The sequence below is a fragment of the Benincasa hispida genome, chromosome 2, assembly GCF_027475165.1.
Source record: "Benincasa hispida cultivar pf3 chromosome 2, pf3_genome.v1.1, whole genome shotgun sequence".
Classification (NCBI taxonomy): Eukaryota; Viridiplantae; Streptophyta; class Magnoliopsida; order Cucurbitales; family Cucurbitaceae; genus Benincasa; species Benincasa hispida.
In genome coordinates this window covers 52,555,165-52,579,587 of record NC_143479.1, presented here as the reverse complement: position 1 = coordinate 52,579,587, position 24,423 = coordinate 52,555,165, and the positions used below count along the sequence as shown (strand labels likewise).

Genomic DNA, 24,423 nt, shown 5'->3' with positions numbered 1-24,423 from the left:
ATCAGAATTTGGGGTTGATTTCCAGATTTAATTTGACAGAAATTAAAGAAGCAGTAAAGATGTTGGGAAGAAACAAAGCTCCAGGACTGGATGGCTTCACAATTGAATTCATACTAAAATTTTGGGAGCTTCTAAAGGACAATATAAAGAGTATTTTTGATGATTTCTACCGAAATGGGAAGCTCAATTCTTGCATCAAAGAAAATTTTATTTGCTTAATTCAGAAAAAATCAGAGGCAGTTTTAGTGAAAGATTTCAGACCCATTAGCCTATCTACAATAATCTATAAGATTATAGCTAAAGCACTTGCAAAAATGCTCAAGAAAGTAATGCCTAGCCTTACAAGTCAAACTCAAAGTGCTTTCATTGAAGGGAGACAAATCTTTGATCCGGTCTTAATAGCTAATGAGGTCGTAGAACACTACAGAATTAAGAAGAAGAAGGGTTGGATTTTAAAGCTTGATCTTGAAAAGGCTTTTGATAGAGTGGATTGGGATTTTCTTGAAAAAAACCCTTAAGGAAAGGAACTTCCACCCCAAGTGGATAACTTGGATTTTGGGCTGCATCACTAACCCAATGTTCTCCATCTTCATTAATGGAAGACCAAAAGGAAGGATTAAGGCTACAAGGGGAATTAGGCAAGGGGACGCCCTATCCTCCTTCCTCTTCCTCTTGGTAAGTGACTTGCTTAGTGTTTTGGTTGACAGAATTCATGAAAAATGGCTGTTTGAAGGCTTTGTGGTTGGAAAAAACAAGGTACATCTCTCTATTCTCCAGTTTGCTAATGACACTTTACTCTTTTGCAAGTATGATGATGACACGCTAGACAATCTCAAAAAATCTATTACTTTGTATGAGTGGTGTTCGGGGCAGAAAGTTAATTAGGAAAAATCTGCCATTTGTGGGATAAATATTGAAGATTCTAAGTTAAGGGCAGTGGCTTCAAGACTGTGTTGCCAATTAACACACCTACCGTTCATATATTTAGGCCTTTCTCTTGGGGGCACCCAAAGAAATTATTGTTTTGGCAACCGGTCACTGATAAAGTTCACAAAAAACTTGACAAGTGGAGAAGATATAACTTATCAAGAGGGGGAAGAGCTACCTTATGCAACTCAGTCCTTGCCAACCTCCCAACTTACTATATGTCCTCCTTCTTGATGCCTAAAAAAGTGATTTCATCCATCGAAAAAATTATCAGAAACTTCTTTTGGGAAGGTTTTAAAAGGGGAAAGATAAATCATCTAGCAAAATGGGAGCTAGTTTCTAAGAATCAAGCTGATGGGGGACTCAGAATTGGAGGTTTAAAAGCTAAAAATGTGGCCTTATTAGCCAAATGGGGTTGGAGATTCCTAAAAGAGCAACCTTCCCTTTGGAGCCAAGTTATTTTGAGTATACATGGTAGCCGTCTTTTTGGTTGGCATACTTCCGGCAAGGTTCATTGTAGTCTTCGAAGCCCTTGGATAAGTATTTCAAGATCTTGGTTGATTATTGAGAAGTTGGCCGTCTTTAAAGTAGGGAATGGAACCAAAATTGCATTTTGGCATGACCCTTGGCTGGACTCTTTTCAGTTAAAAGACAGATTTCCTTCCCTTTTCAGACTAACATTGCTTCCAAATGGTTCATTATCACAGTATATGGACTATCACACCTCTTCTTGGACTCTAAACTTCAGAAGAGACCTAAAAGATGATGAGATTTTAGAGTTCCAAGCCTTACTAGCATTATTGGCTGAGCAAAGATTATCCAATAAGGAAGACATTCGTATTTGGTCCCTTGAAAAACATAGCTCTTTCTCAGTAAAATCCCTATTTAACCTTCTTTCCGAGACCACCCCATTATCAACCAGCCTTCACAAGAGTCTATGGAAGTCTAACAGCCCTCGAAGGGTTAATATAACTGTTTGGATAACGCTGTTTGGAACCCTAAATTGTTCATCGGTGCTGCAAAAAAAGCTGCCTTGCTTTTCTATTTCCCCCAATTGGTGTGTCCTTTGTAAATCAGCCGAAGAAGACCTCCAACATTTATTTTTTGACTGCTGTTTTGCCTTCAACTGCTGGAAGAAATTCCTTAAGTGCTTCAACACTTCTTGGGTCTTTGATTTTTCCTTTAGATGCAATGTTCAGCAGCTACTTTCAAGTCCTATTCTGAAGAAATACTCCAATTTACTATGGACTAATGGAGTAAAAGCAATGCTGGTTGAAATCTGGTTTGAAAGAAATCAAAGAATGTTCAATGGGATTGAAACTCCTTGGTATAATCGCTTTGAGGCAGCAAAGCTCAATGCCTCGCTTTGGTACTCCATTTCTAATTGCTTTGAAGCCTACTCCTTGCAAGACATAAGTTTAAATTGGCAATCTTTTTGTCAATTGGAAGATTAATCGAAGCATCAGAAATAGAGACAGCAGCTTCGCTTTCTTTAGTACTCTTATTTGTCTTAGCTTCTTGATGTAATTTAGATTTCTATAGCCTAGTTCTATATTTTGTTCGGTTGCAACATTCAAATTGTATTGCTTCATTAGACTACTCTTATTTTAGCCTTTGTTGGCATTCTCAAATTGTTGGATATGATGAGGGTGCTATGGGGGTGTCAACCTAGTTGAGATGCCGGGGTGCACCTACTGATCCTTTGGTTTCCTGATTGATTTCCTTGTATTTTCCTTTATTATCAAAGTACTCATCTCTTGTACTAATTATATTGATTAATAAAGGTTGTTTCATTTTCAAAAAAAAAAAAGGGATCCATACCATCTCATTGGGATCATATGCTGGCTTCTTGGTCTATTGTCTTTCGTCGATTGCTTAAAGACGACGAGAAATAGAGTTTCAGGATTTGCTAACTCTAATTTTAGGTAAGAATTTTGAAAAATTCTGATACGAGAACATGGCCCCTAGAAGCATATGGCAATTTTTCAGTAAAATCCCTTACTACTCATCTCTCCCCTTCATCCCCTTCGGACAAATGTCTTTATAAGGCTTTATGGAAGGGTTAGGAGGAGAGCGAACAGAGAGATTCACATCGCCGAAAGTTTTTTTTTTCCCTTTTACTTATAGTCAATTATGATTCGATTTGGATTCATGTGTGATCCATTATGGTTGCATTTGGATTTTTTTTAACATTATGGTATTCCAGCTAGATTTGAAAAGTTTTGTTTGCAAGCATTTATGTAATTTATTTGATGTCTTTGTTTAATTATTTAATGGGTTTACAAAGTATTAATTTAATAATTTATAATCAAATTTACAATTCAATTTGACCAAATAAAACTTTAGAACTAAAATTGATCCACATAGTCAAGTGCAAGGTGAAACATGACTATTTTCCTAATTCATTTCATATAAAGGAGGAAATACAAGAAATCAATAAGAATTGACCAGTACCTCTCCAAGACGGTCTCTTTCCCCAATTAAGGAACTCCAAATGGCCATTATAACAGTATAGAAAACATGAACGTCCAAGATGTAAATCTACAACCATAAATTAAATCGAGATAAGTAAACAGCACACCCATTACAGACAAAAAAAAATATATACAAATTTGAATTCCCCCAACCCAACGATAGCTATGTACTGCTAATTTCAAGCATATGATATTCAAGAAAAGGATCACAACAAGGTAACTTCTGTTATAACATGTATTTATATTGTAATTTTACATCTCCTAGATTAGGGTTTCTTAGTTGCCTATATATGTGTGTGTGTATGTATGTATCTTCAGCCTAATTAATGAATAAGATCATTATTCTCTCTAAAAGTATTGTGAACATGGTATCATAGCGGTTTAGGATATGTTAGAGTTGACGCTTCTCACAAGGTTAGGGTTTGAGTTGAGTCATCAAGTTTGAGTGGTCGTTTGTCTACACCTCCCATCCCAGGAGAAGCGCCATCACCGTCCGTTCCAGTCTGCAATCGTCAATCGCCGGGAAAGGCCACACGTGAGGTTCACGTGCCGCCACCAAGAGTTTCATCCGTTGCCATGCGCCAACGCATGGGCCCACCGTTCCACATTCCGTCAGTTGGGTTCTCGGTTCATATTTTCTGATTGTTCCTGCATTTGGTTTTATTGAAATCTACTTGGTTGTGAGTTATTTGAAAAAAATACCCTTTTTGTGCTTGGGGTTCGTTGCTGTTTTGTTTCAATTTGGAGCTGTTTTGCTCTTTGGTTCATCTTTAATTTCTATTCTTATTTTCTCTTTCCACTCGTGAGATCTACAAATTGTTTGTTAAGCCATAAGGGATGAAGTGAAGCATATAGTAGTATTTAATGTAATTCCCCTAGCATCGAAAATAATTGAACATAAATTAAATGGATCTAATTACTATGAATAGCGTCGGACGGTTTAATTTATTTGCTTAGCACAGATATGGATGACCATGTGACTAAGGAGCCACCAAAAGATGATAAGAAAAAGGCTTGACTTTGCGATGATGCTCGACTTTATCTTCAGATAAAGAATTCTATTGAAAGTGAGGTTATTGGTTTGGTAGATCATTGTGATTTTGTGAAGGAACTCTTAGAACTCTTAGAATTTCTATTCTCTAGAAAAGAACACGTACATCGAATGTTTGATGTCTGTATGCAATTCTTTCGAGCTGAACAGAAAGTAGAATCTATTATAAGTTACTTTATGAGACTTGAGAAGACAGCTATAGAACTTGCTTTACTATTACCGTTTAGCCCCGATGTCAAAGTTCAACAAGCTTAGCGAGAAAAGATGGATGTTCTGATATTTTTTAATGGACTTTTATCTGAGTTTGGAATGGCTAAAACACAGATTCTTTCTGATTCTGAAATTTCGTCATTAGAGGAAGCCTTCAATCGTGTTCTTCATATTGAGAGTTCTCAATCCGATTCGTTTGTTTCTCAACCTAACAATGCTAAGAATAATAATAACTCCCGGGGTACTTCAAGGACGACTAACAATTTTCAGAAGCCTAGTTATGAAAATCGAAAATCAAATTCCCAAGAGATCATCTGTCATTATTGACGTAAGCCAGGACATCTGAAACGTGATTGTTGAAAGTAGTTGTATAAGACTCAACAATCTCAACATGCTTAAATAACTTCCACTAATGATATGGCTGAGAAGTCTGTTACCATCTCTGCTGACAACTTTGCTCAATTTCAAGTGTTCCAGGAATTCTTGCAAGCATCTTCGTCATCGAATCCTATTGCCACCATTGCCGAGACAAGTAATTCGAAATGTCTTCTTACATCATCTACCAAATGGGTCATAGACTCGGGTGCCACCGCTCATATGACAAGTAATTCTAACTTATTTTCTACGCCTTTGTCCCCTATCTCATCTCCATCTGTCACTTTGGCAAATGGATCAACCTCTTTTGTTCTTAGATCCGGCACCATTTCTCTCACTCCATCACTTTCTTTGTCCTCTGTATTACATTTGCCTCAATTTTCTTTTAATTTAATTTCTATTAGCTAGCTTACTAGTGACCTTAATTGTTTTGTCCCGTTTTTACCTGGTTATTGCTTGTTTCAGGATCGTATGACGAAGAAGATTATTGGTAAAGTGCCTGAGTCAGAGGGCCTTTACATTTTTTACCATCAAATACCGAAAGTTGTGGCTTGCTCTGGAGTTACATCCCCATTTGAAGTCCATTGTCACTTGGGTGATCCATTGTTGTTCGTGTTGAAGAAACTTTATCCAAAATTTTGTTCCTTGTCGTCTTTGAATTGTGATTCGTGTCAGTTTTCTCAATTTCATCGTCTTAGTTCTAGTCCTAGAGTTCATAAACGAGTAAGTGCTCCTTTTGAGTTAGTCCATTCTGATATTTGGGGTCCTTGTCCAGTCATGTCCTAAACAAGTTTTCATTACTTTGTTACTTTTGTTGTTGATTATTCTTGTGTTACTTGATTAGATTTAATGAAAAATTGTTTAGAGTTATTGTCTCATTTTTGTGCTTTTCATGTTGAGATTCAAAATCAATTTAATGTCTCTATCAAAACCTTGCGAACTGATAATACTGGTGAATATTTCACTCATGCACTTGGATCTTACTTATGTGGTCATGGCATCATTCTCAGTCCTCTTCCACAGACACTCCATATCAAAATGGAGTTGCTAAAAGAAAGAACAGATACCTCCTTGAAATAGCCTACGCCTTATCCTTTCAAATGCATGTTCCAAAGCAATTTTGGGTTGATGCTGTGTCCACTGCTTGCTTCTTGATTGATAGAATGTCTTCCTCTGTCCTCAATGGAGAGATTCCTTATCGTACTCTTTTTCCTACGAAATCTTTGTTTCCTATTGCCCCTAAGATCTTTGGCTGTATTTGTTTTGTTCGGGATACTCGTCCAGATCATACCAAATTAGATCCGAAATCTTTGAAATGCATTTTCTTAGGCAATTCGAGCATTCAAAAGGGGTATCGTTGTTATTATCCTACTCTAAACAGGCATCTCATATCTCCTGATGTTACATTTTTCGAAGATATGCCCTTTAGTCCATCACCATCAAGTCTGTGTCAGAGGGAGGATGATGATCTTTTTATCTATGAGATTACCTCTTCTACATCATCCTCTCCTCCACCTTCCTCTGTGTCTCTTCCTTCCGAACCTCCGGTTATTCTACTTCAGGCGTCCTCCACAGCCACTTTCAAACCCATGTCCTCCATCACTGCCTTCTTCGACATTTTACCCAGGACCAAGTGATGATCTTCCCATTGCCTTTCAAAAAGGTAAATGCACTTTTACTTACCCTATTTCTTCGTTTGTTTCATATAACCAGTTGTCTCATCCCACTTATTCTTTTATTACATCTCTTGATTCCACCTCTATCCCTAACTCTATTCATGAAGCTTTATCTCATCCCGAGTGGCGTAGTGTAATGATTGAGGATATGACTGCTTTGGATGATAATGGTACTTGGGATCTCGTTTCGCATCCGGCTGGAAAGAAGGCCATTGGGTGTAAATGGGTGTTTGCTATAAAGGTCAATCCCGATGGAACAATGGCTCGATTGAAAGCTCGTCTTGTTGCCAAAGCTTATGCCCAAATCTATGGGATTGATTATTCTGATACATTTTCTCTTGTTGCCAAATTAACTTACATTCAACTATTTATATCGATGGCTGCTACTCACAATTGACCTTTGCATCAACTTGATATTAAGAATGCTTTTCTTCATGGTGATCTTCAAGAGGAAGTTTATATGGAGCAACCACCTAGGTTTGTTGCTCAGGGGGAGAATGATAAGGTGTGTCGCCTTCGAAAATCTTTGTGTGGATCGAGACAAAGTCCTCATGAATGGTTTGATAAATTTAGTCGAGCACTCCAATGATACCAAATTTGCAACTTGCTAAGGAAGGAAAATTGTTTAAATATCTCGAGATATATAGAACATTAGTTGGAAAGTTGAACTATTTAACAGTGATACGACCTAACATTGCTTATTCTATAAGTATTGTGAGTCAGTTTATGTCTTCCCCGACTATGGATCATTGGGTTGCAGTTGAACAAATCTTATGTTATCTAAAAGATGCACCTGGACGTGGGATCTTATATAAAGATCATGGTCATACAAGGGTTGAATGTTTTTCAGATGCTGATTGGGCTAGATCTTAAGAAGATAGCGATCGACCTTTGGATATTGTATTTTTGTAGGAGGAAACTTGGTGTCGTGGAAAAGTAAGAAACAGAACGTAGTTTCACGTTCAAGTGTTGAGTCAAAATATAGAGCTATGGCACAATCTATGTGAGAAATAGTGTAAATACATCAACTTTTATCTGAGGTGGGCTTCAGTGTTAATGTGCCAGCTAAACTATGGTTTGATAATCAAGCTGCTCTCCACATTGCATCTGACCCAATATTTCATGAACGAACTAAATATTTTGAAGTGGATTGTTATTTTATTCATGAGAAAATACAAGGGTTGATATCTATAGGAAATGTGAAGACAGGAGAATAATTGGGAAATATCCTAAAGCAGTAAATGGAGCAAGAATAAGTTATCTATGCAACAAGCTGGGCATGATTGACATATTTGCTCCAGTTTGAGGGAGAGTGTTACAATATGTATTTATATTGTAATTATGATTAGTTGTCCTTTATTGTAATTTTACATCTCCTAGATTAGGGTTTCTTAGTTGCCTATATATATATATATGTATCTTCAGCCTGATTAATGAATAAGATCATTATTCTCTCCAAAAATATTGAGAACAACTTCTATCTGTTTATAATAATTGATTTACATCAGCTGATTGACAACAATGTAACAAGATGATTTTTATTATTACATCAGCTCATTGTCAACGATGTAACAAAATGATTTTTATCAACTCATTGATTAATGATATCAAAATACTCGACCTTTTCTTTTAAAATTTTCCGGGTAATAATCAGAACGTAAAGGGCATGTGACGAGGTGATCCATTGATAGTGCCATAGGATGAGAGATGTATGTTCCACTTATGCCATTCTTTAGACTTCGATTTTTTTTTTCAGTGCTCTTTTAGAGTTTTCTTCCTAGAAGTACAGCTTGTTTTCTCTTTTGAATGCTTTGGTTTATTGTTTTAGCAGGGATCTCGAAACAAAATTATTTGATTTTTTTCATTAAGTTATTTATGGTGGTCTTTTCCCTTTATTTCTTAATGACTCTGGATAGAGATCTTAGCAAGTTGAGTTGTTACATCTGATGACTCGATCAACCATCTTTTGACTTAACCTAACTTCTTGTGTGGCTTGCTCTTGCTCATCTTAATTAAAGCAAGTTTATCTATTTTATTTTAAAATCATACCAATTATGTAAATCAGACAATCATGATTCTAAGCATTCAACATTTTACAAAAAAATGATAATTGAACAATTCGTAGGCTAATCAAATTGAAAAGGGAAATGACAGTTCTACCAAATATATCAGTACATGGGCAATATTGATGTATGCAAATTTAAACTTACAGCAACCACGGGGACCCATAAGCTAAGAATAGTCAAAGCATTAGGACTATCTGCAAATAGGATATAAGATATGAGAAGTCAGACAAAAGAAAGGGAATAACATTCGAAACAGTGTAAAAGATGATTGTAATGAATAAATTTTTGTAGATTCTGTAAAGGCTTTTCCTTATAAAGAGAAAAAATAAGAGATTGAAGACGTAAGATATATCAAGGACTTCCCTTAGGATATCCCGTTATAAATACAAATGACAGAGGATGCAAGGATAATGGATCAAAGTTCATATTTATTGATGAGATCCATGTCAGGAACCAAAAAAGTTTTCTTTTAATTCTTTTATTGAGAAACCAAACTTTCATTAGGATAAAAATGAAGAATACAAAGGAGATTGGGAAACCATCTATATAAAAAGAAAAATAAAAAAGGATCCAAATTAACAAAGAAGGAACTATAATCTAAAAGAATATTAAGAGGTTGCTTGGGGGCGCTAGGTTGGTTATTATCGTCAGTGATTATTATAGTCTATGGGTTATAATAGTTTGTGAAGTATAATAGTTTGTGTTTGGGGTGCTGAGTAAAATAGTCTGGGTTATGTTAATTTGTGTGTTCGGGTTGCAGGTTATTCTAGTTAGTGTTTAGGCTTTTTCTACTATTTTTCAATTTTTTTGTAATTATATTTTTCAGAAATTATTTCAAATAATAAAACTGTTGAAAATATTTACAAGATATAGAAAAATTTTAAAATTGATTGATAACTACTAATAGAAGTCTATCAGTATCTATCAACATCTATCATTAATAGTTTTTAAATTTTGCTATATTTTGTAAATATTTTGATTCATTTTTCTACATTTGAAAACCGCACTATTTTTTGTACTTTATTTTAAGAAAGAATTTTTATTACATTTTTTATGTTTCATTATTTATAACTATACTAAAACTACAATAATAATAATAATAATAAATAAATCAAAGTTGAAACGTTTTCAATTTTTGATGCAATTACATCTTTCTATAATTTAATTTAAGAAAGAAATTTGATTACATTTTTTTATACTTCATTTTTTATGACTATACTAAAGCTGAAAAAAAAAAGTCAAGGTTGAAGCTTCTTTTATTTATTTATTCATTTTTTGCAATTACATTTTTTTTTAGGGGAATTGTTTTAAATGTTAAACTGTTGAAAATATTTTCAAACATAATAAAATGTTACAGTCTATCAGCGTCTATCAATGTCTATCAGTGATGGATGATAGCAGTCTATCAGTGTATATCAGTGGTACCCAATGATATTTTGCTATATTTAAAAATATTTTGGTTCATTTTTCTATATTTGAAAACAATCCTTTTTCATACTTTAATTTAAGAAAACATTATTTTGTAATATATTGGTTCTCTATTATTTTATATTTAAATGAGAATACAAAGACCAATCAAAACTATTTGAATGTATTTCTAAGTACTTGAACATAGAAAAACCAAACAAGAATTAAACAAGGCACCATCTGGGGGAAAAAACACATTATGTGTTCATTGTAGTTAAAGAGGATTTCCAACTAGTGTTCACTATAGCTAAAGAGGGTTTCGAATAGTCTTTATTGTAGCTAATTGTGGGTTACAATACTCATTGGCTTCAACTATAATAATAGGAGGCTCAAACACTGAGTGGATTATAATAGTCCACTCTACCCAATTCAACTTGGGGTCCCAAACACCCCCTAAATAACTACAAAAGTCCATAGACACAATAGCCCATAGCAAGGCGTGTAACCTACCTAGGACCAAACCTTCTCCTAAGTCATCTCCACCCCTAAAATCTCTATTATTCTTCTCAAACCAAATACCACAAATGATTCACACACATAAAAAGACCCTTCAAAGAATGCTTCCCTTCACTCAGAAGAAAAGTGGAGCAAAACCTTATCTATCATAAAAGACAACACTCCCTAATACGTGGTAAACACACCATGAAAGAAAGCAAACTAGGTCCTCTATTCGAGAAAGAAGCCTTTTTACAAGCTCCAAGTAGCCTTCGAATCTTTTCTCCTGAAGGATCCTAAAAGGCTAAAAGCAGACATACCAAAGGTTGTAGCCTAAAAGGATCACAAGGTGAGAAGACTAACATCACAACCTACCAAAGTGTTCTCCAATGTTGCAGCTTTTCACCTCGGGGAGGGGGGTGGGTGGGGAGGCCTTTGCTTCTCTAATAGAACCTAACTTGGCAAGGCCATCCATCAACATTTTGAGGGGACATGTTGAGGATCCCACATTATTTATCTTGGGTCTGGAGAAAAAAATTAAGGTGAAAGATATTTTAAAATATTTTTACAAAACGATTGAAACTCAATTTCAAACCAAAGTTGCATTTTACACTCTGATAATGAAACCGAGTACTTTAATGGTTTTTTAGTGAATTCTTGAAACAAAAAAGAATTATTCATCAGTCTATATGTTGGGATACTCCTCAACAAAATGGGATTTGTTGAAAGAAAAAATAGACATTTACTTGAAGTGGCACGTGCTATAATGTTTTCCATGCATATTCCAAAATATCTATCGGGGGAAGCAATTCTCACAGCTACGTAGCTAATAAATAGAATGCCTAGTAAGATCTTGAATTTAAACCACTATGGACTGCCATAAAACTGTTTTTCCAACATCCCGCATATACACTTAAAGTTTTTGGGTGTACTACTTATGTTCACATGCCTAATCACTTTCAGTCCAAACTTGATCATCGGGCTGTTAAGTGCATTTTCATTGGTTACTCTTCAAGTAAAAAAAGGTTATAAATGTTTTGATCCTCTGACAAAAAAGTTTTTCATAACTATGGATGTATCTTTTTTAAAAAACCAACCCTATTTTCCCCAAAATTCTCTTCAGAAGGAGAAACCAATTTTGGAAGAAAATTTTTAGGATGTTTGTATTCCCTTTTTCAGTCCTAATTACCAGATGTTACTAGTTCCATGATGCCAAGCAAAAAAACTTCTCAATCAAAGGGAGATATACTATAAAATAGTTATATTTATCAAGTTCCTAAATTTAAATTTTATACTAGAAGAACATTCAATCAAAGGAACCAAGACAAGATAGTTGATCCATCACATAGCCAATCTGAGACTCTGATGAATGAAACTGGTAATCCTTCTTCCATTTCTACTCCTTCAACTATTCAAAGTACTTTGCCAATTGTGTCTAGTCTCGATGTTCCCATTGCCCTTAAAAAAGGTATTCGAAGTTGTGCCAAATATCTTGTTGCAAATTTTTTGTCATATCAAAAATTGTCTCATAGTCATAGAGTTTTCATATCCAGGATAGATGACTTGTTAGTTTCAAAGAATATACATGAGGCTTTAGATGATCCAAATTGGAAATTAGCAGTCATAGAGGATATGAATGCTCTAAAACAAAATGGAACTTGGGAAATAGTAGAGTTGCCTAAAAATAAGAAACCAATGGGTTGTAAATGGGTGTTTACCATAAAATATAATGTTAATGGTAGTGTTGATAGATACGAGGTCAGACTGATAGCTAAAGGATTCACTCAAACATAAGAAATTGATTATCAAGAAACATTTACTCATGTTACTAAAATAAACTCTATCAGAGTTTTTTTTTTATCTCTTGCAGATAATTTAGATTGACCTCTTTACCAACTTGACGTGAAAAATGCCTTTCTGAATGGTGATCTTGAGGAAGAAGTCTTTATGACTTACCACCAGGTTTTGGAAAGGAGTTTGGCTGTAGTAAAATTTGCAAATTAAAGAAACTTCTTTATGGCCTTAAACAATCCCTAAGAACTTGGTTTGAACGTTTTGAAAAAGTTGTGTCCGGTTATGGATTTCTTCAAAGTCAAACAGATCATACATTATTTTATAAACACTCAGAGAATAATAAAATCTCAATTTTTTATTGTTTATGTTGAAAATAGGATTATTAACCTAGGGGCGTATATGTAATTGTGTAGACCCCTAGGGTTTTCTACTGTCTATTTATACAGTGGTTCCCTGTGTATTCAGTGTATCAGATTTAAAAAAAATAAGAAAAAGTCTTTATATCGTGGTTTTTCTCCCTGTACTAGGATTTCCACGTAATCTTGTTGTTCTTCTCTTCCCTATTCTTTATTTTTAACATGGTATCAGAGCTATGTGACGAAACCCTAGCCGTTATGGAAGAGAATCAACCCCAATCTTCTTCTGCTGATGGGTCTTCGAGTTTTGACATGAAAACGGCTATCCGAGCAACTGTAAAGGAGTGTTTTCAGGCAGCCCTACCAGAGTTACTTTCTGTCGTCCAATTGCAGTCATCGAAGAGTGGCCGTCAGTGGGAGCCACCACATTAGACTGCGCCGGTCGGGCTTCTCCATGCAGAAACAAGCCAAACCCACGAACAGCAGATGGATCGTTCGGGCGCGATCGAGGCTGGCCACGAAGAACAGACGAATCAAGATCTAGGCAGAATCGACCAGCAAATGAATCTCCCGATTGCGGTCGGGGCTGGCCGCGAAGAACAGACGAACTACAACCTGGGCAGAGTCGACCACGATCTGGGCAAAATCGGCCACCTTGGCCATGAAGAACAGGCATATCGGTTCGATCTGGAGCAAACCAGGCCCTTCGACTTCCGCGATTGACAGACCGGGTCATTCCGGGCTGAACAATGGCAGATCCGCGATGGACAAACCCGACCCTTCGACTTCCGCTCCGGTCCAATGGGTTTTGTGTCGGCCAACCCGTCCACGACAAACCCTTCGGTTCTGCAAGGAGTGACGTCGGGCAGAGAACGAGCCGGCTCTCTTGAACAACCCAGCCAACCGGCGACCTCCTTCCAGCCGGCGGCATCCTTCTAGCCGACAGTGACAGCACCATTCCCAGCCGCTTGTAGTTCAAGCCATTACCCAGACGAGACAACGGTTGGCTAACTTGCAACAACAGATTTCTGATTTGGATACAATGTTCGGTGCAAATCCCTAACCAGTTTATTTAGAAAATCCGGTAAACTCGTTACCTGTTCTGCCAAATGTTTCCTACTTATCTGGTTCGATGGGTAATTCTGCAGGATTTATTGCAGGGAAAAAATTAAATAGCCAAAATTATTTCTCCTGGTCCCAATCAATCCGAATGGCCTTGGAAGGGCGTCACAAGTTTGGATACTTGACGGGAGAAATTCCAAAGCCGGCTCCAGGTGATCCACAAGAACGAATTTGGAAAGGAGAAGACTCGTTGTTACGTTTTGTTTTGGTGAATAGTATGGAACCCCAGATAGGAAGACCACTGTTATATGCTGCAACCACTAAGGATATCTAGGAGGTAGCGCAAGATCTATACTCTAAAAGACAGAATGCCTCTCGGCTATATACGCTCCACAAACAGGTCCATGAATGCAAGCAAGGGTCCATGGATGTTACTTCTTATTTTAACAAACTATTAATGCTGTGGAAAGAGATGGACTTGTGTAGAAAGATTGTCTAGAACTGTCCACAAGATGGGGCCCAATACTTGAAGATTGAGGAGGCAGATTGTGTTTACGTGTTCTTGGCTGGATTAAACCCTAAATTTAATGGTGTTCGTAGTCGGATATTGGGCCAACGCTCAACTCCTTCACTCAGAGAAGTCTGCTCTGAAATACAGCTGGAAGAGGATCGATCGTGTGCCATGAATAATCTCATTCATACTACTAACGCAGTCGCTTTCGTCGCAAAGTCGTCCAGTGCTGATGGTGATAAAAAACCCCCACCTATTTGTGAACATTGTAAGAAGCTCTGGCATACAAAGGACCCGTGTTGGAAATTGCACAGGAAACCCCCAAATAGGAGTTGACGACGGTCTCATGACAAATCTAATACTAGTCGTGCCCTGGTAAGTGACTCAGTAGATGAACAGACTCAGAAGCAATCTTCTGGTGACAATAAGCACAACTTGAGTACAGTTGGAGTGAGTGCGATTGCACAGTCAGGTAATTTCCCTTCTTTTGGCCTGATTAGTATAAATGGTAAAAAAACCATAGATTGTGGATTCAGGGGCCACAAATCATCTTACAAGTTCCTCAAAGCTATTTATGTCATATAACCCAAGTGCTGGTAATGAGTGTATTCGCATTGCAGACAAGTCTTTTGCCCCTGTTGCGGGAAAAGGCAATATCTCTCTGTTTAATGGTTTAATTCTGCGTGATACCTTACATGTGCCTAAAATATCGTATAATTTGTTATCTGTCAGTAAAATAACAAGAGATTTGAAGTGTAAGGCAATTTTCTCACCGGATTCCATTTTTTTTCAGGATCTAAAATCGGGGATGACGATTGGCACTGCCCGGCACGATAGGGGACTATACTTCCTTTCTGACGAAGCTTCCTCTAGGAATGATCATCAAACTGGGTTTATGTTTTTAAATTTCTCTGTTTCTGGACATGATGTTATGTTATGGCATTTCCGTTTAGGACATCCGAATTTTCAATATATGAAATATTTATTTCCACATTTATTTCGCAATGTTAATACTTCTTCTTTTAATTGTGATTTCGTGCTAAGCAACATCGTGTTTCTTTCCGTTCTCAGCCTTACAAACCCTCGAGTCCGTTTTCTCTTGTTTATAATGATGTATGGGGTCCCTCACCAGTTACTACTTCCACTGGAAAACGGTGGTTTGTCACTTTTATAGATGATCACACCTGCCTTACCTGAGTTTTTCTTCTTACTGGCAAATCTGAAGTGTCCTCTGTTTTCCAACAGTTTTATACAACTGTCGAAACTCAGTTTAAAACAAAGATTGGGATTTTAAGGAGTGATAATGGGCGAGAATTTTTCAATGCCTCCTTCAGGGATTTTCTTGTTTCTAAGGTTATTGTCCACCATAGTTCGTGTGCTTACACTCCGCAACAAAATGGAGTAGCTGAGCGTAAAAATCGGCATCTGGTTGAAGTAGCCCGGTCTCTTATGTTATCTGCTACTCTTCCGTCCTACCTCTGGGGAGATGCATTTCTCACTACTACCCACCTCATCAATCGGATGCCCTCTCGTATTCTTAATCTTCATACTCCTTTAGAATTATTTAAAGAGTCCTTTCCAACTACTCGATTAATCTCTGATGTTCCTCTTCGGGTTTTTGGTTGTGTTGCTTTTGTTCACTCCCATGGTCCAAACCGCACGAATTTTACTCCTCATGCTCAAAAGTGTCTTTGTTGGATATCCACTCCATCAACGTGGATATAAGTGCTATCACCCGTCGTCTCGTAAATACTATGACTCCATGGATGTCACCTTTCTCGAGGATCAATTGTTTTTTCCTGTTAGTCATCTTCAGGAGGAGAAAATAAATGAAGAGACTAACTAGTCATCTTATGCTATTCCTTTAAGAGTCAGCGTCCATTCAAACCTTGTCTAACCCTAGTTCTGAGCATGATAGTCTGGTCCTTCCTACCAATCAAGTTCCTTGGAAAACTTACTACAGGAAAAATTTCAGGAAGGAAGTAGTGTCACCTGTTGAACCAGAACTGTCGGCTCCAGTGAAGGAGTCGGACCCGCCATCAGATCCAGGTACATATATTCCTAAAATTAATGATGTTGATATATGTATGGAGACTGATGAAGGCAGGCAAGATAAGGGAGAAGGAAGCAGTAATGCTGAAAGAGTGACAGAAGGGGAAACTGCAGAGGATGAAATGATTGAAACTGCAGAGAATGAAATGATTCTTGCTAATGATGATGTGGAAGATACTACTAAAGTTTCTGATACACAGATAATCGATCATGGTGAAGAGCCCGGAGAGGTGAAAGAACGTGATGCATCGCTTGATCTTCCTATAGCTTTGAGGAAAGGTACTCGCTCATGTACTAAATACCCTATGCATAGTTACATGACGTATAGTAATCTGGCATCCGAGTTCAAAGCATTCACTACTAGTTTGGACACTGAGGTGGTTCCAGATGATATAAGTGTTGCAATGAAAAAACCAGGATGGCAGTATGCTATTATGGAAGAAATAAGAGCTCTAGAAAAGAATAGAACTTAGGAACCGCCTGTGTATTCAGCGTCTCAGATTTAAAAAGAATAAGAAAAAGTCTTTATATCGTGGTTTTTCTCCCTGTACTAGGGTTTCCACGTAATCTTGTTGTTCTTCTCTTCCCTATTCTTTATTTTTAACAGTTTATGTAGATGATATTATTCTCCCAGGTGATGATAAAGCAAGTTTAACTGATCTGAAGAAAAAATTGGCATGTGAGTTTCAAATTAAGGACCTGTGACCGTTGAAATATTTCCTAGAAATGGAATTTGCAAGATCAAAGAAGGGGACCTTTGTTGACCAAAGAAATTATGATCTTAACTTACTTGAAGAAACAAGTTTACTTGATTGCAAGATTGCAGAAACTCCTATTCAACCTAATCTAAAGTTGCTAGTAATGAAAGTAGAAGAAATATAAGATAAGGAACGATATCAGAAACTTGTTGGTATTGCATATGTTGTGATATTATCTGTCTCATACATGCCCTGATATTGCATATGTTGTGAGCATGGTTAGTCAATTTATGCATGCTCCTGGACCAACTCATTTTGAAGTTGCCTACAAAATTTTGAGGTATTTGAAAAGGGCTCCTGGAGAAGGTATTCCATTCAAAAGGAATAATCACTTCCAAATAGAAGTCTACATTGATGCAGATTGCGAAGGAAGTGCCACAAATAAAAGATCTACCTCTGGTTATTGTTCATTTGTCGGAGGAAATTTGGTTACTAGGAGAAGTAAAAAACAGAATGTGGTGGCCAGAAATAGTGCTAAAGCAGAGTTTAAAGCCTTAGCTCATGGAATTTGTGAGGGCATATGGATTAAAAGGATACTGAAAAGTTGAAGATTTCTTTGACTACGTTTATACAAATTTATTGTGACAATAAAGCCGCCATTTCCACTGCCCATAACCCAGTTCTACATGATAGAACAAAATATCAAGGTTGATAAACATTTTATTAAAGAGAAGATTGAAGCAGGAACAATATATATTCTTTATCTTCCTATAACAGATCAAATTATTGATGTGCTAACTAAAGGCCTTTCAAAGCAACAATTTGAAAGATTGATTGACAAGCTGACTATAGAAGACATCTTCAAACCAGCTTGATGGGGAGTGTTGAAATTTCTATATTTATATATAAATGTTAATTGTCAAATATTTATTAATTATTGTCTTTATTCTTTCCATATTTGTAAGAGATCTTTACCCTATATGAGAAGACCTAAATTATACATATTCAACAGGAAAATAATATTATTCCCTACAAATTCTAGATATTTTACAAGATAAGATAACATTACACAAAAAGATGGCCAGCACGGCAGCATCCTTGCAGAACATAAAGAAACCAAATAAAAAAATGTAGACTTGAGATCAAACAGCAAATATCACAAACAATAACAGATAAGATACTTGCACTAAATAACAAAGCAACGTGATTTTATCAAAATAAACACAACACAAACCTATGACCTACGACTCGAAATGAAATGAAAACTCACTTTTAGACACGAAGTCATGCCACAAATATCTTCTCTCTCTCATATTTACAATAAGCCTTGTAGGTCCAACAAGAGGCTTGATCTGCAAGAGACGTATCAAGTCTTTAGATCCATGCCTAAAGATAGATATCATTGCATAAATACCATAACTAACCTGAAGAAAATAGGCAAATGCAAATTTTCCACCCAGAATGATAATCCACAAAAGCATGTATCTGCAAAATGAGATTGGGAATGTCCTCATATACACAAACAAAATTTCATTGCTCTATAATATTTACTTGAGCAGTTAAAGGACGAATTTAATGTAGGGGCATATTTACCTTTGTCTTTGTATTACTTATTCAAACCATATTCAGTTACAAATTTGTCAGTTAGTTTACTCTCTCTCAGCTGATTCTTGGCTGTTAAATAGTTTGTTGGCTGCACTTCTCTCTTGTATTTAAGCCAACCATCTTGTACTTTGCAGCACTTGTTTCGATTCTAAACAAAGCCCTCAGATCAAGTGCTATCAGAGAGTACAATCCAGCGCCTTTCTTGGATCACTCCACTCTTCAACTTAACGTCTTAACTCACAACAAAGAACTACTTCTTGCATGTGAGTTTTAAATCAAGGACATGGGAACGTAAAAATATTTCCTAGAAATGAAATTCGCAAGATCAAAGAAGGTTATCTTTGCTGAGTAAAGGAAGTATGTCCTTGACTTGCTTAAAGAAACCGGCTACATAGTTGCAGGGTTGCGAACCCGTATTGAACCTAATCTAAAGCTACAAGTAGCAAAAGCTGAAGAACTAAAGGACAAGGAACGTACTAGAGACTTGTTGGAAGATTAATTTATTTGTCACATGACTCACATACATATCTTGATATTGCATATGCCGTGAGCAAGGTTAGTTAGTTTATGCATGCTCTTGAACAATCCATAAAAATGCAAATAGCTCTAAACGAACAAGGTGAACATCCATAAACTGTAGGTCCTGGAGAACAAGAAGGACTTGCCCCAACACCATTGCAAGTTGAACAAACTAAACAACCTTCCCTAAGAACTCGTAGTAACGGGGCAAAAAAATTAGAGATGCATCAAAGACTCCACACTTCTTCTACAAAGAACACACCAATACGGGGAGAGAGCATAATTCTGCAGGTTTCTTTGGATTCTACAATAAGTATTCAGCCTTTCAAAAAAGAATATCTATAAGAAGACTTGGACCTTCTTAAGACAAATGTCTTTCCATATAAAATCAAAACTTTGTCTGTTCAAGGAAGATTCCTTCATAACAAGCTTGAGAGAGGAAAACTTAACCGTAAAAGAGCCATGATTTTCTAACATCCACAAGATAACGTCATCTTCATTATTCATACTTAAAACGAAATTTCTATAAATTTCAACAACACTACTTTTTTGTCTAAAAAGTTATATTTGGGGTTTTCTAGGAGCGTAAAGGGGTTGCAATTGACCCAAGAAAGACTGTAGCAATGATAGATTGGTTTATCCCAAAAAACACTCACAAAATCTAAACTTTACAAAACATTTCTCCCTTGTTTTTTTCTTTTCTCTAAACCTCCCCCCTCCAAGAAGCTCTTCAAAACATGAAGTATCCTCATTCTTCTCTCTTTCTCCCTTGTTTATGTGTCTTCGGCAACTCCATCTTCATCTCATCTAACCTTTGTTAAACCATTTTCGCCTCTAAAAGAACTTTGTCAAGCCATTAGGCATGACAATAGAGCATATCGATGTTTTGGACCTTGTTGACAACAGAAAAACGAACAATGGCGATGGCGATGCGATAGTGGTGGAGGCCTTGGTAACATGGGTGTTAGATGATATAATTAAATTTGCCTTTACCCACTAGCTTAAGTTTTTGGGTCAATCGATAAATTAAGAAGGGGTACGGCTAGATGTAGTGGGAAGTAGGAACTTTGCTAAAGAGAAGAGAAGAGTAGAGAAAGAGAGAGAAAGAAATGAAAGAAGGCCTAAAGTTACAAAAATAAAATACCAAAAGTGATAAAATAATAAATAAATAAAACTTTTCAGCTTTTACAAAAATATACTAAAAGAAAAAAAAAATTCTTTGAAAAAAGAACTAAAAAGGTGAAATTATGAAATTTGAAAAAGTTGACTAGTGAGACTTGACCATGGACCTTGACATTGATGGGTTGATTGATGCAGACAAGCTCCCCTTCCCAATGCAAGACACTGAATTTTCAATTCGGTTCAGTTTTTGCAGTTTGGTTGTCCAGCCTAGTACTTCCCAACTTTACAAAACATATTTGAAGTTTTGGTCGATGCCTCGAGAATAGCCATTGTGGTAGTTTTATCTCAAGAAGGCCACCCTATTGAATTATTTCAGAAAAACTAACCACTGCTCTGAAAAACTATCCACTGCTCACTAGAGCAAATATAAACAACTATACTCTTTAGTTATGGTCCTTGAGCAATGGGAACATTATTTACTCAAGAAGGTTTTTTCTTTTTTTTTATTAACATATCATTTATCCTTGAAGTTTCTTCACTCACAAAAGAACATCAGCCGTACGTATGCTTGTTGGCTCCATTCCTTCATAGATTTGATTTTGTCACAAGACACGCCAGAAGTAAGGCTAATAAAGTTGCCGATGCATTGATTAAGAAAGGTACTTTTCTAACCCTTCTTCGTGCTGAGATAATAGATTTTGATCAATATTGTCTCGCCCCTCTTTTATAATTTCTCTTGATATTGTAATATAATTATTAGATAATATAAAATTAAATTCACCTTCACCTATCAGCTTAAGCTTTTGGGTCAATTGGTAATTTAAGAATAATTTTATATTTGTGTTTCGTGTTCTTTTTGTTTGGGATTCAAATAATTAGTGGATGCAGATCAAATAAATTCAAATACTTACTTGATAAAGTCAGTAGTCCTCTCATACATCCCACGTCCAACATAGTACTGTTCCTATTAAAAAAAAATTCAGCAGCAAAAGAAAGTACAGATTTAACAAAATAACATGTGCCAACTGAAATTGAGAAAGCCACATTACCCAAGCAGAAAAGAAGAAATAAAGCAAGTATAAGAGGGTGAAACCTGACGCATCCACTTGAAAAAGCGAACAAGAGGCCACCGATCACATTGATTCATTAAAAGACGGCAAGCCGGCATATGCATGAGGATACTGAGACAAAGCTGTACACCACCATATATTCCAATCACAATTACATATAGTCTGAACATCACTCTTTCTGCATTTGGTTTACTCTCCTCCTGAAGAGCTTTCCTGTAAGGGAATTGATAAAACAACACTAAACGTCTTGTGGATAAAACAAGACGGCAAGAACATTAAAGCAAGAATACATACACATAAAGAAATGTTATAGAAGCTGATGCAATACTGAACCAAAGAAGGCGAAGAAAAATTTGAGAAACAGCAAGACGCCTTGAAGTAGAGTATGCACCATACATAATTAGGATATTTAGAACACCTGGATGAAGTCCATGCAGTTAAATAGAAAATTGTTGGAACAACAAAGATAAATATTTCAATCTATTTCACACAAGATAATAGAACAAATCAGCTTCAAACACTTTCAGTAGAAATGACTAGAAGGGCACATACTCTCAATAAACTTCATTACAACAAATGTCGGACCGAGACTCAGAACTTCCAGCAGTGTCTTCAGATTAAAGCTTCCATTGTTAAATGCAACAATGGTCAAAGCCTGTAAGATCAACAATTTGACAAATAATAATTAAATAGATGAAAATGCAGAAATCCTAGTCTCTTGTATTGAACACTGAATTGTAATAAAATCCTTTGGGTTAGATTTCTGGGAGCATCATCTCTTTTGTCATTTAGGCTACACCACATATACAAAAACAAAACAACTTTCCCAAGCATGAAGACCAGGTTGGCAAATTTTAGTTAATAGGACTAGGATAATAAAGAGCATTTAAAAAGGCCATACATGGATATACCTGGAACGTCATAACCAAAAATATCCATAAACGATGGAAACTATGATAAAGATGAAGAAAAGTCCGATGCTCAACAAACAACGTTTTCCCCTGATGGTGACTTCTACCAAGCATGTCCTGAAGAAGAAAAAAAAGGGAAAATTACTCAACAAACCCGTATGAGCACATCACAAAAAAAGCATGCAGACAACCTTTGATTTTGATGTTGGCTTTTGCAAAAAAGATTTGCCTTCATGCCACGGCCAACTGAGGTCAAAGCATCTAAGCGACCTGATAAGAAAATGAACAGCGTTAAAAACTTCTTCAGAACTGTTCATTACAAATCAAACATACAGCATTTTCCAACTAACCAGAAATACTCGTTAAAATCATCATAATTTCTCCATGCAGAATGTGGTGCCTGCCCATTATTATTGTTTGCAGCTTCCTGAGCATTTAATTATCTGGACTTATCAATTGGCAGCTCAATATTCCAGGAACGTACTTTAAATGGAAAATTCAATAGTCTTTTCTGTGATTTTGTGAAATCTAGCTCAAATGCAATAATTCAACAATAAACAGAGGACAGCTCCATGAAATTGGAAACTAGTTCTTTATGTTCTGTAAACTTAGCACCTTGAAACTAACCTTTCAATTCCATTTTCCATGTTTTGAAGAAAACAGAAACTTCTTTAAATTAAAAAGTACAATGGTAGGTGCAACAACTTGCCCCAAAAAAAAAAAAAAAAAAAAGGAGAGCCAGAGCACCAAACCAAAGACCAAAATGGATTAAAAAGAACCCAAAAAGCCCGTCCATACATGAAAGATCACCCACGAAGAAAAAATAAAACCAAGAGAAAACCCCCAAGGACTTAAAGAAACTGTAGCTGAACCGCACCTATCAGAAAAATGTAAGACCCCTAGTCATGGGAATAGTAGGATTATTAGTAAAAATTAGGATGAGTATTAGAAGGGACATATTAGTAATTTGATAGTAAGTTGGGGAGTTTAAGGAGAGACTAGCCCTCTCGAAAAGCTAGGGTTATCTTGTTACTTTTGCTTATGAGTTTATACCATATTTCAATACACTTTTCTATATTTCTTTAGCTGAACTGTTCTTGAGTTTCTTCTGTATTCTTGAGTATTGTTCTTGTTAGGAGGGATCCTAACAAATTGGTATCAAAGCACATTCGTGTTAGGAACCAAGGTAGTATGGGATGCCTTTATCCTACATTGGTTAGAATGGAATGACCACTGTGGTACTTAAGTGGCTTGGCTCTCCCATCCCAATAGCTAGCTTTTGGGGTGTGGTTTTCCAAGGTGCTTAAGAACCTAACAGTTCATTCTGGGAATATCGCTATGGATTCATATGCAATGTGTGATAGGCTACAGAGGTGTTTGAGACCCTGGAACCAATGCAACAAACATGGAAGGATTACCTGCAAGGATGTGAAGACAGAGAGAGAGAAAAAGAAGAAAGAAGACTAGCAGCCATCAGAATAGAGAAGGAAAACCTTGTTAGAAAACTGTCTGGTCGAGTTCGATGAGTTGTTGGACGACGTCAATCTTACCCAGCAATTTTGTTTTTCAAAGATTGAAGAAAAGGCTACTGGGTTCTGTCTTTTCCAAGATTGTAATTTCTTTTAAGTTTATGTTCTTTTTCTCTCTCTTTCTCTTTAGGTTTGGGATATTTTGTGAATACTTGTAATGGTTTTGTTACAACCCACACCTTGAGGACAAGGTGCATTATTAAGGGACGAGTATTATAAGTCCCCTAGTCATGGGAATAGTAGGATTATTAGTAAAAATTAGGACGAGTATTAGAAGGGGCATATTAGTAATTTGATAGTAAGTTGGTTAGGGCTTTTGGTTATAAACAAAGGGAGTGGGTTGAGGAGGAGGGGGAGAAGTATTTTGTAAGGAATTTCCTTTGGGGAATTTAGGGAGAGATTAGCCCTCTTGAAAGGCTAGGGTTATCTTGTTACTTTGCTTATGAGTTTATACCATATTTCAATACATTTTCCTATATTTCTATAGTTGAACTGTCTTGAGTTTCTTCTATA

General features: G+C 36.4%; 1 protein-coding gene across 1 annotated transcript in view; it reads right to left on the bottom strand.

The window, feature by feature from the left end:
* Window positions 1–3,029: 3,029 nt before the first annotated feature.
* LOC150037989 (callose synthase 9-like) overlaps window positions 3,030–24,423 on the bottom strand; it is an 83,906-nt gene continuing 62,512 nt past the window's right edge. The window contains exons 12-22 of the mRNA XM_090310866.1: window positions 22,732–22,808; window positions 22,573–22,651; window positions 22,382–22,498; window positions 22,023–22,125; window positions 21,765–21,888; window positions 21,494–21,683; window positions 21,312–21,364; window positions 18,579–18,639; window positions 18,425–18,506; window positions 8,924–8,973; window positions 3,030–3,468 (exon numbers count right to left, since the gene is read on the bottom strand). Of these exons, the coding sequence (XP_090166992.1) occupies window positions 3,361–3,468; window positions 8,924–8,973; window positions 18,425–18,506; window positions 18,579–18,639; window positions 21,312–21,364; window positions 21,494–21,683; window positions 21,765–21,888; window positions 22,023–22,125; window positions 22,382–22,498; window positions 22,573–22,651; window positions 22,732–22,808 (1,044 nt within the window). The 3' untranslated portion in view covers window positions 3,030–3,360. The remainder of the gene's footprint in view (window positions 3,469–8,923; window positions 8,974–18,424; window positions 18,507–18,578; window positions 18,640–21,311; window positions 21,365–21,493; window positions 21,684–21,764; window positions 21,889–22,022; window positions 22,126–22,381; window positions 22,499–22,572; window positions 22,652–22,731; window positions 22,809–24,423) is intronic.